This window comes from Symphalangus syndactylus, chromosome 6, assembly GCF_028878055.3.
Source record: "Symphalangus syndactylus isolate Jambi chromosome 6, NHGRI_mSymSyn1-v2.1_pri, whole genome shotgun sequence".
In the NCBI taxonomy this organism is placed as follows: domain Eukaryota; kingdom Metazoa; phylum Chordata; class Mammalia; order Primates; family Hylobatidae; genus Symphalangus; species Symphalangus syndactylus.
In genome coordinates this window covers 12,205,566-12,222,139 of record NC_072428.2, presented here as the reverse complement: position 1 = coordinate 12,222,139, position 16,574 = coordinate 12,205,566, and the positions used below count along the sequence as shown (strand labels likewise).

At 54.0% G+C, this 16,574-nt stretch overlaps 1 protein-coding gene across 5 annotated transcripts in view; it reads left to right on the top strand.

The window, feature by feature from the left end:
* The window catches only part of CD82 (CD82 molecule), a 54,109-nt gene that overhangs the window by 18,569 nt on the left and 18,966 nt on the right, over nucleotides 1–16,574 (top strand). For all 5 annotated transcript variants that reach the window (XM_055281845.2, XM_055281842.2, XM_055281844.2 and 2 more), the window contains exons 2-4: nucleotides 2,519–2,600; nucleotides 9,670–9,752; nucleotides 15,188–15,260. In XM_055281845.2, coding sequence (XP_055137820.1) covers nucleotides 9,690–9,752; nucleotides 15,188–15,260 — 136 coding nt within the window. In that variant the 5' untranslated portion in view covers nucleotides 2,519–2,600; nucleotides 9,670–9,689. The remainder of the gene's footprint in view (nucleotides 1–2,518; nucleotides 2,601–9,669; nucleotides 9,753–15,187; nucleotides 15,261–16,574) is intronic.

Here is a 16,574-nt window from a genome sequence, read left to right as displayed (position 1 = left end):
CTTTCTCACTCCACTTTCTGCCTGACTGGGCAGACCGAACTCCCATGGGATAGGATGCCCAACTCACCAAACTGGCTGGACCTCTGAGTCTCAGGCAGTTCCCAGTGGCACAGCCTGGAGGCTAGAGGCAGAGGCTCCTCCTTCCTTAGGCGGCCCAGCCTGGTCCTACTTCTACCCCAACCCCTCACCCAGGAGCAGCAGTGGTCATCTTCTGGCACGGAGCCTCTCCAGGATGGGCACGTGGCTGGAGACTGGATCAGGCCTCAGAGGGCTTCAGACTGTTGGTCCGGAAAGCAACAACTTTTCCAGATCATCATCGTCATCATCATCATAGTTGGTAACATTTATCTGACATTTACTGGGTGCCAGGCACTTTATAGACACAAACTCTTTAAGCCTGACCACAACCCATTATTAAGTTCATTTTACAGGTGGGAAAGCTGAGGCACAGTGATAAGGTGATCACCCAAGGCTACACAGCTGGCAAGGTGTGGCAGATGTGGCATCTTCAGGCAGGGAGAGTGGGAGGAGAGGGCCAGGCACCAGCATAGATTGCACCCTACTATGCACTAGCCTGATGGCGATTCACCTTCATGCCTGAGGTGGGTGGGCGGGGTGGGCATCCCCATCTGTGGATAAGGGAGCAGCTCTGCTGTGTTTCCCACGGTCATGTGGCAGATACCCGGCAGAGCCAGGGGTGGGAGCCAAGGGCCGGCTCTGTGATTCCGAGTCCAGTACTTCTTATCCCTCCCATGTGGGAGCCCCAGTGTGCAGGGACAGGGCCACAGGTAGAGAAAGGAGCTCTGGACTGGGAATCTTAAGTTCTCCACTTCATGCTTAGCCCAAGCTTGCTGTGCCACCTGCCATCTCTTGCTCTCTCTGGCTCCTCTGAAAAATGCAGTGATCTCAAAGGTTTTCTCACGCACAGTGATACTGTTCTAGGGTAACAGACTGGAGTGGAAGGAGCCTTGAGGCAGTCCGGGTTGGAAGATGGTGCAGGGAGCTTCGTGTGACACTTTTTCAGATGCCAGAGTGCCAGGCAGATTCTCCCTGGCCAGGCGCTGCTGCACCAGAAACCCCAGGCCTGCCTACACCCCACTGAGGAGCAGAGGGACTGGCCAGTGTGAGGGATGGGGCCATGGCAGTGGGTCTCAATACACTGGAACCCCCTGGAGAACTGAAGAAACCCTGATGTCCAGGCTGCACCCCAGAACAACTCCTCAGGGTCTCTGGCAGTGGGGGCCGAGCATCAACAACTTTCAGAACTCCTAGGGTAATTCCTGTGTGCAGCCAAGGCTGGGGGCCACCACTCTAGGGCATTTAGGAGATGGGGGCAGAAAAAACAATGGCCCCCAGGTAGGCTTTCCAGGGTCTGTGACCTCCTGAAACTGGAAGGAAGTATGTGCCTGCCCATCTGTGTGCATCTTACTAGGGAGAGTTCACAGCTTCCGTCAGCTTTTCTGACCCAAAGGAGATTAAAATCCTTGCTTGACCCCAGGCATCTGAGACAAGTCTGGGCAATAAAGTGAGACCCCATTTCTACAAAACAATCAGCCAGGCATCGTGGCGTGTACCTGTGGTCCCAACTCTATGGGAGGCTGAGGCAGGAGGATCACTTAAGCCCAGGAGGTTGAGGCTGCAGTGAGCTGTGTTTACACCATTGCACTCCAGCCTTGGACACAGAGCAGAGTGAGGTTCTGTCTCAACAAATATATATATTTAAAAAAATCCTGTCTTAGGAGGAAGCAACCCACCTCTACCCCAATCCAGCGATATCATTCTAAGGATCAGAAACCTCCAGCTGCAGGATCAATTCTGGTCTAAGAAATCTTCCCTGATCTCTCTAGACCTCCCTTTTCTCTCTTGCTTCCGAAAAACATACATTGAGAGCTTCTTATACACAAGGCACTGTTCTAGGCTCTGGGACACACGGTGAGGGGCACAGGTGCAGCCCTTCCCCTTGAGGAGCCCATATTCTAGTGGTGGATGCAGACACACTAGTGAACAAACAGGCTAACTGCAGTGAGGGTGCCGTGTAACAACCCAGATGTCAACCCGGGCTGCTCATCTGAGTCTTCTGGGGAGCCCAGCCCTACCCCTAGAGATCCTGAAGAGTTGGTTGGGGCAGGGGGCCTGGGCATGGCCTATGTTGATTGTAATGAGCAGCTGGAGTTGAGACCTTCTGAATAGATTGGGTGTTTAGGGAGGGCCTTTGGGAGGAGGGATGTCAGCCTTCTGAGCCAAGGCCTGTGGGAAAATATGGGAAAAGAGTAATTCTGGCAGAGAAACCCTTTTGCAAAGGCCCTCAGGTGGGTATAAGGGCCTGGGGCCTGATACACCAGGACAACAGGAAAGGGGCCACGTGAGCCTGTGGGGGGAAGAGGACAGAGGAGTGGCAACCCCGGCGGGGCCCGGCCGGCCACACAGGGAGCCTGGGTTTATAGTGAATATGTCTTCAGCCACATTACCTTTGGAGAGTCACAGACAGGAGTGACGAGAGCTGGGTCGTGTTTTTCAGAGCCCTCCCTGCTGCTGTGTGGACGACACGTGGGCACAGGCAGAAGTGGGCCCTGTGACCAGCTACACTGGTTTCGTGGAAGGTAAGTCCTGGGCCGAGAGGAGTGGTGGGTTGGAGGGGACACACTTGGGCTGTGAGGCGAGGAAGGTGGAGACTGAGCGTGGCCCTCAGGTGTTCAGTCTGAGCCACCTGGTGGGTGGAGGGACCACTTCTTCCCCTTTTCTGGCTCCTACAGCATTTAGAGTCCTGGAGTGCTGGTCCCTGGGGAGGCTAGGCCGCAGGTCCTGGCATTCAGAGCTGGCCCAGGGTTGAGCACCTGACACACCCCCGACCTGCCCTGCGGGCAAGGACAGAAGAGGCCTGAGAACCGTCCCTGCGGACTCAGGGGCAGTGGGTCTCAGACTGCCTTCAGGTGGCCGAGAACGTGAAAGCCCTGGTGTTCTTTGTGGCAGTCCCTCCATCTGTCTGTCCATCCATCCGTCCACCTACCTACCCATCCATGCCTGCATCCACCCAGTTTTTCATTCAGCAACATTTGTTGGGAGTCTGCCTTGTTCTCGTAAATAACAGTCTTCCCGTCAAGGTATCACAGTCCTCAGGGGAAATGGACAGGTAAGTAGAAAGTGACTGCACAGCATGCATTATAGGAACTGCCGTTTATCCACAGCTGACCATGTGGCAGGCATTTTGCCCTAATTTAATGTCTGGACAAATCTGCAAAGTAGGGTTTTGGGGGGGTTTTTTTTGTCTTTTTTTTTTTTTTTTTTTTAGATGGAGTCTCACTCTGTCACCCAGGCTGGAGTGCAGTGGTACGATCTTGGCTCACTGCCACCTCCACCTCCTGGGTTCAAGTGATTCCTCTTCCTCAGCCTCCCAAGTAGCTGGGACTGCAGGCACCCGCCACCATGCCCAGCTAATTTTTATATTTTTAATAGAGATGGGGTTTCACCATGTTGGCCAGGCTGGTCTCAAACTCTTGACCTCGTGATCCGCCCGCCTCAACCTCCCAAAGTGCTGGGGTTACAGGCTTGAGCCACAGCACCCAGCCTGCAAAATAAGTTTTATCTTTGTCATTTCACAGATGAGTAAAGTGAGGCTCAGAGAGGTTAAGTCACTTGTCCAAGGTCACACAGCTAGGAGGCATTAGAACTGCATTCAAATCCAAGGCAGCCTGATGCCAGAGCCTGTTCAGGGAGCTGCTCTAGTCTCCAGTGCCACTGGAAGGAAGGAGAGAGGGAGTGCCCCTAACCAACATATGTCTTGGGGGTCAGGGGGTGGCAGTGCTAGTGATGACAGAGCTGGCTGGAGTAGGAAGTTTCCTGGAGGTGAGGTGATATCAGAGGTGAGTGTTAAATGATGAGTAGAAGTTGGCAAAATATTCATATAATAATTTTATTATACAAACTGATTTGGCATAAAATGATATATTTGGTCAATTAAAATTGCAGTTGCTCAGAAATGGTCAATTTACCTGGTGTCAAGTATAACATAAGATCAGCACCTCACCAGGAACGGTGGCTCACGCCTATAATCCCAGCACTTTGGGAGGCCTAGGCAGGTGTATCACCTGAGGTCAAGAGTTCAAGACCAGCCTGGCCAACACGGCAAAACCCTGTCTCTACTAATACACAAAAGTTAGCCGGGCGTGATGGCACACGCCTGTAATCCCAGCGACTCTGGAGGCTGAAGCAGGAGAATCACTTGACCCTAGGAGACGGAGAATGCCAGGAGCCAAGATCGTGCCACTGCACTCCAGCCTGGGTGACAGAGCAAGAGCAAGAGTGCCTGAAAACAACAGCCACCACCATAACAAAGATCAGTCCCTCCATCCTGCTGCTCACAGCTCTCTGTGACTGTTCTGGAAGTTTCCCATAAGATGTGCTTACATCTCATTGCCTTGAGTTGTCAGTGTTTTTAACACAGGAAAGCTTGGGCAGACTCTCCAATGTTTACCAAAAGTATACACAAGAAAGCCTAACATTGGCTTAAGATCATCTGTAAATTAAATCCTCATCCCTTGCTTCTTCTGCAAGTACTGAGCCAACTGATGATGATGATAATACAGACACCAGCCCCAGCTCCGGGTCATCGAGTCCTGACTGTACCAGGCGCTGACCTCACTCCCTCTTCAGGACGGGAGTCCAGTTGGGAGTTCCACTCCCCAAGGAGATGAATGAGGCCCAGGAAGTCCCTCCTCTGTGGCCACACATTGGCAAAGCCAGGATTTGAACCCTTGTTCAGGGATCCTGCGTCTTCTCTCTCTAAGTCACAATCAATTCCTGCCACCCAGCTGGCTGTTTTCTTTCTCCAAAGTTCCCGTGCTAAGGGTAGTCCTGACCCTTGCTGCCTCTTTGTTTTGTTTTTTTTTTGAGATGGAGTCTCGCTCTGTCGCCCAGGCTGGAGTACAGTGGCGTGATCTCGGCTCACTGCAAGTTCCACCTCCTGGGTTTACACCATTCTCCTTCCTCAGCGTCCCAAGTAGCTGGAACTACAGGCGCCCGCCACCACGCCTGGCTAATTTTTTGTATTTTTAGTAGAGACAGGGTTTCACCGTGTTAGTCAGGATGGTCTCGATCTCCTGACCTCGTGATCTGCCTGCCTCGGCCTCCCAAAGTGCTGGGATTACAGGCGTGAGCCACCGCGCCTGGCGACCGTTGCTGCCTCTTACAGACACTTGTGGGTGCACCGTGTGATCCTCTACACCAGGGGCCGGCAGGCTTTTTCTGTAAAGAGCCAGATAGACCAGTAGGCGTGGCTGTGTGCAGAAATTTAGATTCCATGTAATTTTCATGCATTAAAGAATATTTTTAACTATTTAAAAATATGAAATCTGCCCCGGGCACAGTGGCTCACGTCTGTAATCCCAGCACTTTGGGAGGCCGAGGCAGGCGGATCACGAGGTCAGGAGATCGAGACCATCCTGGCTAACACAGTGAAACCCCGTCTCTACTAAAAATACAAAAACAAAATTAGTCGGGCGTGGTGGCGGGCGCCTGTAGTCCCAGCTGCTTGGGAGGCTGAGGCAGGAGAATGGTGTGAACCCAGGAGGCAGAGCTTGCAGTGAGCCGAGATTGCACCACTGCCCTCCAGCCTGGGCAACAGAGGGAGATTCTCTCTCCAAAAAAAAAAAGATGAACTCTGTTCTTAGCTCAGAAGCTGTCTAAAAAACAGGCAGGGGGCTGGATTTGGTCTGCAGGCTGCAGTTTACCAACCCTGGCTCCACACCAACCCTTATTTCTGTCTCATGGATAGCAGACTGAGGCTCAGCTCTCAGTATGGGAGGGCAGAGCCAGGCATAACCCCTGGCCCTCTGAATTCAACCTTGGGGGCTCCTTGGAGCTTGGTGGTGGTTGTGGATTCCTTGAAGTTGATGCCACAGCCCATCGTGGGTGACCTGGGTGTGTCCCCGCCTCAGGCTGAGCTGACTCCCTTGCCTGTGTGGGATTTGCCCATCTCCTGCTGAGTGTAGAGAACGTTCTTCACCCTCTGCTCCCTGTCACTTTGAGGCAGAAGCATCTGCACTTGCAGGGCAGGAAGACTTTGTCTTCTGGATCTTGGCCAGTGTGCCGGGGAGCCGCCCATCCCAGGTTCCAGTTATCAGCACATGCTCCTCCCTCGGGTGATGTCCAGGTACCTCTGGGTCTGTCCCATTTGACTGGGCTGCCTGGCTCTCATTTCAGCGTCTGGACCCACCCAGCTGCCTCCTGTGTGGGATGGAGCCCATGGGTGGTGTAAGGGGCCGGGCGGCCTGGGCCCTATCCTTGCCGTTGCCAGTCCTTCTACTTGTGACCTTGGGCAGGCTTCTTCTCCCCTCTGCGCATCCGTTTGCACGTAGAGGGCTGAAGAGCTTAGCCCAGTGCCTGATGCAATTTGTGTGCGTGACCAAGGGACCAGCCAAGCTTGCCCAGGGTCTGGAATATCATGGGAATACCAGCCCAGCCACATCTGCCTTGGCGACAAGGTTTCCCAGCCTCCTCCTTGCCCTCTGAGCAGAGGTCCTCTGAGCAGTCCTTTTGTCCTCACACCTAACTGGACAAAGGAAACCCAGCCATCCCCAAAGATCCCTTTATAATCCTGGCTACTGTCCAGGAGGGACCACTTCACAGAAGAAAGATCTTGGGTTCTGAAAACCACTGCCACTGATGAGCTGTGTGACTTGGGCAAGTTACTGAACCTATCTGAGCCTCTGGTCTGCCAGGGATAGGAATACTCAGTTCCTGGGCTGGTTGTGAGGATGATGGGGGATGATGTCTGAAAATGGCCACTTGTAGTTGCTATTCCCTGGCGGCGGCCACTCCTTCTCCTTACAGACGTCATACTTACTCTTATTTTTGTTTCTATTTTTTTGAGACAGAGTCTCGCTCTGTTGCCCAGGCTGGAGTGCAGTGGCGCAATCTCAGCTCACTGCAACCTCTGCCTCCTGGGTTCAAGCGATTCTTGTGCCTCAGCCTCCCCAGTAGCTGGGATTACAGGCACCCACCCCCACGCCTGGCTAATTTTGTATTTTTAGTAGAGACAGACGGGGTTTCACCATGTTGGCCAGGCTGGTCTTGAACTCCTGACCTCAGGTCTTCTGCCAGCCTCGGCCTCCCAGAGTGCTGGGATTACAGGCATGAGACACCGTGCCCGGCTTATACTTATTCTTTTCTAAAAGCTGCCCTTCGCTGAATGCCCCCCACCGAGGCTGAGCAGAGGACGTGTGAGCTGGAAAGTGTAGTAACCCCTTTCCCGGACTTTCTGAAACTGCACCACCATGGATCTGACTCAGGGTTGCCAAAGAACTCTTTCCACACTTCTCCAATTTCACAAGTATGCAAATGGCCCCGTTGCCGAGACGCATAGTTGGCGGACTGCAGTTAGTGGATGTTCTTCTGGTGAAGGGGTGGCCTAGCTACTGCTGCTGGGGCGCTGAACCTGGGTTGGTCTCTTGGGGCATGCCCCGTATTGTTTACTGGGAGGAGACCTGGTCAGGCTGAAACACAGCAGATCCGTGGTAGGAAAGAAGAACAGATGCCGCCTGGCTTTGGGAGAGAATCTCTCTTCTCTTGCTGTTTAGTTCCTGAAGTTTGTGAAGTGCCTGTGGTATGTCAGGCTCTGTGCTGGGTGGAGAGAGACAGGAAAAACAATAGCTATCCTTGATGTAGTGCAGACCCCCAGGAGGCCTTCCTAGGCCAGGACGGGGTTTGGGGCATTGAAGATCTCTGGCTTCCTGGGCATGGGGAAGTCATGTTTTCTCCTCTCTAGGTCTGGGGAGCTGCCCAGGCTGCATTGCCCTGGCTCCCGAGTCACTGCCATCTCTGCAATTCTCAGACCCAGGCCTTGGAGCCCCCTAGACTGGAAGAACCATTTAGTCTAATCTCCCTGTGTAGCACTTAAATCCCCCATGAGTATTTTTTTAGACTTTGCTTCCATGCCGCTTGTGATGGGAAGCTCACTGCCACCCAGGCAGCTTTTTCCTAACTTGGGCAGCTTTGCTTCATGTTATACCTCCCAAATCTGCCCTTTAGAAAGGCACTTAAAGAAAACTTCCTCTAACAAAGCTGTTAGAGGAAAGAAAACTGGACTGGACCGCTTGGGAAGTCATGACCCCTCCTCATTAGCCACCTTCCCCATCACCGGAGGTGTGTGAAGTGGAAGCTGAGCTCCCACTTGACAAGGAGGATGGAAGATTGTTGATCATTAGCATGTCCGGAAAAGAGGAGGGAACCTGTGTGTAGCCAGGGAAATTGAAAACTTTCAAGTGGTGCTGGAGGAAGAAGGAGTGAAGCCCACGCCTCCGGCTTTCCTTCCCCTTTGCTCTGTGGCCTGCCCTTCCCCCTCCATAAGGCAGGGAAACACAAGTGGGCCTGGTGCCGTCCCCTCCACCCCCCCAGCCCAGCTCTGCCCATGCAGCTGTCCCAGGCCAGCTGTCCAAGCCCCAGCTGCCCGGCGGTGCTGGCTCCCTTTGCCCCAAAGGGGCTGAAGGCTGGTGGTTGGCACTCCTGGATTTTCTGGCCTCTGAGTCAGGGTGAGAACAGTCAGCTTCCAGCTTCCCTCTTCCTCTCGGGGCCCTCCCCTTGCCTGGGGTCTTTTGGAGTGGAGGGGGTACAGCATGCCCAAGCATGGTTTGTGTCATTTCAGAAGCACAACTTGTGTCATCGGGGAGACTGTGAAAACTTGGAAACAACCTGTGTGTCCGATCTTAGAGTATCAGTTAAATGCTTCTATGGGATGGCCACATCTGAGACTTTAACCTGGGGCCACTGGGGTTCCTGAATGGGTTTCAGAGGTCCATGAACTCCCAGAAATTATTAGCATCACAAAATGCTAACAACACATGAATTTTTGGGTGGACTCTGTGAGCCCCCAAATGTTAATAAGTACTAATAGGATGGAATCCTATGCAACATGTGAAACTATGAAGAGCGTTTTATCAACATATAGAGAGTGAAGATTGTAGAATGAAATAAACAGGCTATAAAACACTATACAGAATGAGCCCAATTTTGTTTAGAACCATTTGTCACACACACACACACACACACACACACACACGAATTATAGCTACTAAAATGATGACAGTTTTTAATCTCTGGGGTGAGATACATTCTGCTTGGTTTTGTTTTTCTGTATTTGTTAGGTGTTCTACAATGCATGTTTATTCCCTTTGCAATAAGAAGCCGGGACATTCAGCCTATTTTCTGAGAAGCCAAATTCCCCTTCTCACCTTGGCAGACCCCACAACTCCCAGCCCCTAGTCCTACAGGTAGTCTGTGGAACTACCAAGCACAGGTCTCACTTCTGGGTCTCTGTCAATGGATCACTAACTTCCTGGCCCCCTGACTTCAAACAGAGTCCATCTGTGCAAGTTCCAGAGCCTGGGTCATGGAGGTGAGGGATGAGGGTCTCCCTCTGTCATTTTGCTCCCACCAGCCCCGGCCCCAGTGCAGTGGCTGATCCAGATCCTAACTGCCAAGCATCAAGTACCTGGCACACGAGACTGCTCGTGAGACCTCATTTCCTAGCTGTGTGGCTTTGGGCTAGTTGTCTAACCTCTCTGGGCCTCTGCGTCTTGTAAGGCAGGGACAGGGTTAGTCCACCTCCTGGGGTTGCTGCAAGGGCAGACTGAGCTGATCACCTCACTGGCCTGCCTGACTTCTCTCTTCCCCCAGGAAGCTCCAGGACTGGCAGGATGGGCTCAGCCTGTATCAAAGTCACCAAATACTTTCTCTTCCTCTTCAACTTGATCTTCTTTGTAAGTATGTCCCCTGCCACCCTGACCGCCTCCGAAAAGATTCTCCTCCCAGGGGCATCCCAGCCTGAGCCTTTCCAGAGCCGACCGGGCCAGGGATTGGGGGGATTTGGTGGGTGGGGACTGAGGACAAACCATCTCCAGTGGAACCTAGTGGGGGTGGCGAGGAGATTCCCCGCCATTCCCAGCTGGTCCTTTGACCAAGCACTGGATTCCTGACCCGGCCTTCCCCTCTCCTAGAGCACCCAAAGCCTGGGCTGGCCAGGGCTGGAGGGGGGTATGGGGAGGGAGAGGAGAGCCCCTGGACATCCCCTAACTCAACAGCAGGAGCAGCTAGAAGAAGCCTCTTAGCATCTCTCTAGTCCTGTCCTGGCCCCCACCCTGCCCGTGTGAAGAATTGACCTGTGACAGTTCCAGGTCCCAGTTGCCCCTATCACACCCCCGTCCCTGTCATGGGCAGGTGTCTCCCTGAGCTCTCATAGGGTGAGCAAGAGGGCGCCAGGCTTGGGGCCAGCGAAGGGCACATACCTCCTTCCCCAGACCCACCCCAGCAGATGGGCCATCCAGATGTGAGCTCCGTGGACATTGACTGCTGGATTTCCTGGGGCCTCGGCTTTCCTCTCTGGCCTGGCATGGGCTGCCTCTTGCCTTGGAGTTGCTGGGATGGTGGGGTGTGTGTGAGTGAGAGTGTGTTGTGTGGGGGGCCAGTGCCCTGGAGAGGACTTCATAGCCTCAGAGCAGTGTTGGGGGCGCTGGCTTCTCTGTGTTGATGGTTTACCCTATAGTGTTAAAAAAAAATCAGGTTGTACAGTAGGATGTTTCTTATGATCCAAAGTTTCAAATGTACATATTCATAAAAAAGTGAGTATTTTTGAGAGGAGAAGAAAATACGTCAATGTTAATGTTGGGATTCTTGGGAATTTTGATTTTATTCTTTATGCATCTCTGTATTTTCCCGATTTTCTATGGTAGATATTAATTACTTGTTTGTGGAGCGGGGGGTTTACATTACAAGTTACATAGTTTATGGGAAGTTTGGGAAATAAACAAGAATCATTCTAAATTCCCCTTCAGGCCAGACATGGTAGGTCTTGCCGGTAATCCCAGTGCTTCGGGAGGCCAAGGCAGGAGGATTGTTTGAGTCCAGGAGTTCGAGACCAGCTTGGGCAACATAGCAACACCCTGTTTCTCTACAAAAAAAAAAAAATTTTTTTTAATTCCCCCTTCATAGCTTTAACCCAATGCACAGACATGTACACGTGTGTTCCTGGCACCCGCACACAAGTGTGCACACACACACGCACACACAGGAGGCCCTGGCGCTGTCTGCCTTGCTTTTTGTCCAACCTGGCCCCAGCCCCAGCTCCCTCCTGGAGGACCCTGTGAGGCCCCACTGTGGCTTTGGCCCTCTGCTCATGGCAGCCGGGCCTGGAACCCACCCCAGGCTGGGCTTGGGCTTCCCCAGCTTGGTGGTCAGGTCTCTCCTGGCTGCCCTAGGACTTTGGGAAGCAGCTGCCCGTGCAGGCAAAGCCAAGCTTTTCCTGGCAAGCACTTGGTGTCTGGGCCGAGACCCAGCATAAAGGCCAATGGGCCAGGACTTGGGGGAGGGGGTGCGTGGGCGCTGTCGCTCTATCCCTGGGGGCTTTAGGGACTAGAGAGAGGGGCCTGGGCTCTTGCCTAGGATGTCGCAGAGCTTGGGTTTCAGGGATGAAGAAACTTTCCTTCATGCAGTGGGGGTTGGGGAGACCCTCGTAGAGAAAGGGAGCGGAGTTGGTGGTTTCAGCCAGGGTGTCCCTTTCTGTCCTGCTTGCAGGCTGCCCTATGGAACCAGGGACTGGAAAAGCTGCTCTCTGGCCAGGGCTTGGCCTCCTTTTGGCTCCTCCAGGGGCTGGCAGGAGTCAGGTGTTAACTGTCTGTGTACTGGGGCCTAGGATGACCCATCAGGATGCTGGAGGGGGGAGGGGCAGCTCGTATGACAGGAGGGTGAGAGTGAAAGAGGAGGGCTGGAGGAGGCAGAACGGGCTTGTTTACTCCTCAACAAATGTGTATCTGACACCTCAGTATCTTCAGATGTTCAGGGCGGAAGAGCCCTGATTGCTATACTTCCGGAGCTTGTGTCCTAGGGAGCAGTGGGCTTCCATCAAATAACTACTCAAATGCATGAAAAATTGCAGTTGTTGGGGGTACTAGGAACAGATAGGCTCTTCGGAAAGCAGATGAGGCTCTTGGCCTGGTCATGGAGGTCAGCAAAGGCTTCCTGGGGTTCTGGGTGCGGCTTTGGAGAGGGGGATCCTGGCAGCAGGGGCAGCCGGTGGAGGCAGAGTGCACCTCCCCAGGCACAGACCCGGTCAGCCTCTTTGTTTTATGCACATTGGGAGGGGTTTCATGGTTGGATTTGTGGTTTGGAAAAATCCCTGTGGCTGCTATGTGTGCTTGCGCCTGCGCGCATGTGCACCTGTATGTCTTTGCCTGTACGCCCTCTGGACTCCAGACTCCCCAGCGCATTGCCACTTTTCTCAGGTCCAAAGGAATGCAGAGGCGCTGGTTCTGTGGCTTTGCTGGGGAAGGACGCTCACTGCTCTGAGGGTCCTGGCTCCTGATGGGTCCCATCTGGGGATTGGGGAAGGGCTGGGGAGTGATTAACATGGGGCCTGCCCCACAGCTCCAGTCTTGGTTCACAGAGAAAAAGGGGGTACCATGGTGCCTTGCCCATTCTGGTAGGCTGCCCAGCCTCCTTTCTGGCTCTGCCACAGCCCTGTGGCTGATCCAGCCACATCTGACCATCAGGCTGGGGTTATCAGACCTGCAGAGGGGCTGAACGGGTAGCCCCGGGGACTTTGCTCTCTGGGTTCCCCTTGGCAAGCTGAGGAGCTAGCTGAGTAGTGCGGGGTTTTGATCTACTTGGGATTATGTGTACCGAGACGGGATTTTCTGTCCTGCCTCCCATTCCCTTTTGGTAGGGGCTGTCCTCCCTCCTGTCCCACCCTGTGAATGTGGGAGGGAATGGGGCAGGGGCTCTGCCCACATGGGTCTGAGATGCAGAGGGAGCAGACGTGGGCCTGAGCCCTGGCCCCTGCCTCGCTGTGCTGTGGGGTGGTTGTGGGCTGGGTAGGGTTGCAGGTCTTGGGGAACCAAACTCCCAGGTCCTGGAAAGCCCCCATTTCCCCCAGCTGTGCAAATTAAGGTGGACCTACCTTCCAGCAGACCCTTCTCCTCCCCAGTGTCTCAGGGGCTTTTCTGTCCTGAGACTGGCTTTCTGGGTGAAGGCCCAGGATGGATCCAAAATATTCCTATAGCTCTCCTGCCACCATCTGGCTTCCAGTCGCTGATGGATAAAATCAAGGCCTCATATAAAATTCCCTGTGTATAAAATGAGGTCAATTACAGGGCCCATCTCACTGGGAGAGATGAGAGGACAGATAACACCTCAGTGATGATTCTGGTGGGAGACACTGGGGGGCAGACGTGGGGTGGTCACCATGCCTTTGTGGTTGTAGTCATCAGTCACAGTGGTCTTTAAGGCAGCAAGTACAAGGGTAAGGGGAGAGAGGCAACCCCCTACTGAGCCACCTGGGCCCTGGGGCAAAAGGAAACATCGATAATACTGATACTGTCAACATTTTATTTCAAAGTTTAATAGTTCAGTTATCATGGATTTTTGGCCTTAATTTTTTTTTTTTTTTTTTTTTTTTTTTGAGACGGAGTCTCACTCTTGTTGTCCAGGCTGGAGTGCAGTGGCGTGACCTCGGCTCACTGCAACCTCTGCTTCCTGAGTTCAAGTGATTCTCCTGCCTCAGCCTCCTGAGTAGCTGGGATTACAGGCCCCCATCAACACGCCCAGCTGATTGTATTTTTAGTACAGATGGGGTTTCGCCATGTTGGCCAGGCTGGTCTCAAACTCCTGACCTCAGGTGATCTACCCGCCTGAGTTTTTGGTGCCTCCTCATGTGTTACACCTGAGGCAGGTGCCTTGTGTCTTGGGCCGGTCCTGGCTCTGGTCTTTAATAATGATAGAATGATACTGATGGAGACCTTGTGCCCAGGCCAGCCCCAGGCTCAGGGCTCTGGGCAGCTGCTGGCCTCGGACCTGAGATTATGGGATGATGGCTGAGGTGGGAACCCAGAGCTGTGATACAGGTGGGAGTTTCAAGATGGGTCATCCACCAGGTAGGCCCAGTCCAGGCCCCCACTAATGGCCAGCCTTGTGGGTTGACACAGGGCCACCCCCACCTCCAAAGGAAACCTGCATCTTTGCCCAGATGGCAGGCACTTCCCCAGCCTTTGCCAGCTTTGTGGGATGGTGGATCTTGGCTGGGACTCCACCTGGGGAGATGAGCTCAGCCCTGGTAGATGGGAGAGAGGCAGGGAATCCCTGGGCTTGGGATCCTTATTTGTAACACCTCATTCATTTTTACCTTTTCGTGGGGGGCAGAAGGAGGGGGTCTTGCCCTGTCACCCAGGCTGGAGGGCCATGTCATGAACACAGTTCACTGCAGCCTTGACTTCCCTGGGGCCAAGTGATTCTCTCTCCTCAGCTTCCCCAGTAGCTAGGACTACAGGCATGCACCACCACATTGGCTAATTTTTGAAATTTTTTGTAGAGTTGAGGTCTCACTGTGTTGCCCAGGCTGGTCTCAAACTCCGGGGCTCAAGTGATCCTCCTGCCTGGGCCTCACAAAGTGTTGGGATTACAGGCATGAACCACCGGGCCTGACCTTCATTTCCCTTTCTAGTCTTGCATTTGCAGTTTGGTTCATCAGCTCATTCATTCCCCCAGCCACTTAGCACCCAGTGCTATAGAGCTGCTGGGGATGCAGAGCTGCCTCCAAACAGCCTTGCCCTCAGGGAGCTCACAGTTTAGCCAGAGAAACCAACACAGCAGTTAGACCCAGTCGGAATGACTGTTAAGAAGGGTCAGACAGTGGTCGCTGCAGAATGGGGGCACCCAAGTCTGCCTGAAGGGGTCAGAGAAGGCCCCTGTGGCAGGTGACCCCGTTGTTCAGACCTGGGGATGAGCTGGGCTTTGATGTTCAAGTCCACGGAGGGTCCTCCTCAGAGCCTTTCTTGTTTGGGAAGCTCCCAGGCCTTGAACTGGGTGGAGTCGGGGGGATGAGCTGAGAAAAGAGCCAGGAGATGTGGAAGGAAGGGTGCCCCTGGCAGGAGGCTGCACCAGGAGGCTCGGCTGAATCACACATGGTGGAGGGGGGCAAGATGGGAGGCAGGAGGGATTCCCTGCTCAGGGTCCTGGTGTCTGGCTTGCTGCGATGTGGGACCTGAGGCCATCTGGACATCTCTGGGCTGGAGAAGGGTGGAGGTGGTGCCCTCTGTGGCCCCCTGCCCTGGCTACCCCGACTTGGGTTCCAGGGACAGTTGGCAGGGGAAGGGCTCTCACCCTATCTGCTCTTGGCTCCCCATTAACTGCTCCCTTCTCCTTCCAGATCCTGGGCGCAGTGATCCTGGGCTTCGGAGTGTGGATCCTGGCCGACAAGAGCAGTTTCATCTCTGTCCTGCGTAAGGACCCCTCAGCTTCCCCAGACCCAGGCCCACTGGAGAGGGGAGGGCCAGGGCGCAGACACAGCCGCTCCCATAAGCGCTTCGGCTTCAATGCCTGTCGCTTTTCCCGCTGACCTCAGGGATGTGGCCAGGTCCTGCTGCCCACGACTGCCCATGGCTCCCCCTGCAGGGGTTTCCAAAAGGAATTTTCTCTTCTTCCCCAAACAAAGCTGCTGTTGTCTGGGGGAACACGGGGGATGAGGGAGGCTTGTTTTCCCTTCCTGGTCCCTTCCCTTGGCCCTGACCTTAGGAAAACCTCTTACATTCTCTGTCCCGTCACTTGTCCATCCAGCAGAATGTAGGCAACAGCCCCTCCCATTTCACAGGGATGTAGGAAAGATAGTCAGGGGCTGATGAGGCACCTGCTATGAGTGGTGCTTCGCTATAAGCCCGGCAGCAGCTAGGTGGGTCAGGTGTGTGCACAGATGAGGAAGGTTCCAGGCACAGTCACCAATTATCATGCTCCTCATGTGCCAAGCAGTTTGCACCAATAAACTGTCTTAATCCCACCACAGCCCTGTGAGGTAGATACTGTTCTATTCCCGCCTTACCAATGAAGAAACAGAGGCTCAGAGAGGTTAAGTCCCTTGCTGAAGTTCACACAGCTTCTAAATGGTAGGTGTGGGACTCGAACTCCAAGAGCTTTGGTCCTAAATGCAGCACATGGCAGGGTGAGCCACAGTGTGGAAACCCCTTCTCTCACCAGAGGCAGAAGGAAAGGGGCCTAAGGCATTTTTACAGGGATAAGAGCCCTTCTGCGCCTGCTCAGCCTCCTCCAGGAAGCCATCAGGGCCTGCTGAGTTGACCTCTCAGGGGCTCCCTGTGGTGGGAGGGAGGCACAGCGGAAGCCCCCAGGGGACAGCCGTGCCACTCCCCTCACTGAGTGCGGCCTTGGCTCACTTCTCCCAGCAGCTGCCCAAGGCAGCTGGTTTGGAATGTGGCCCATGACAGCTGCTTGATTTACATAAAGCGGAACCTAGCTAGGGTGTGATGATGGAGGGGCCACATCTGTCCCCCTGGCCCCAGGGGCTAGGCCTCCCCTCCAGGAGATGGAAAGCAAGGATGATCTACACTCTAGCCACATCTGACGTACCCCGGGGCTATCAGTCTCACCCCCTTTCACCCTCCATTCTGGGGTTAGGGTGTGTGGGCAACCCATGCCCCCCACATTCTCCTGGCCTGTGACACACCCTCCTTGGCCCCATTAGGCCCAGCTCTCTACTTCCTGAGTCATGGCCCAACCCAGCAGGCACTGCACCCCAGGGCAAAGTC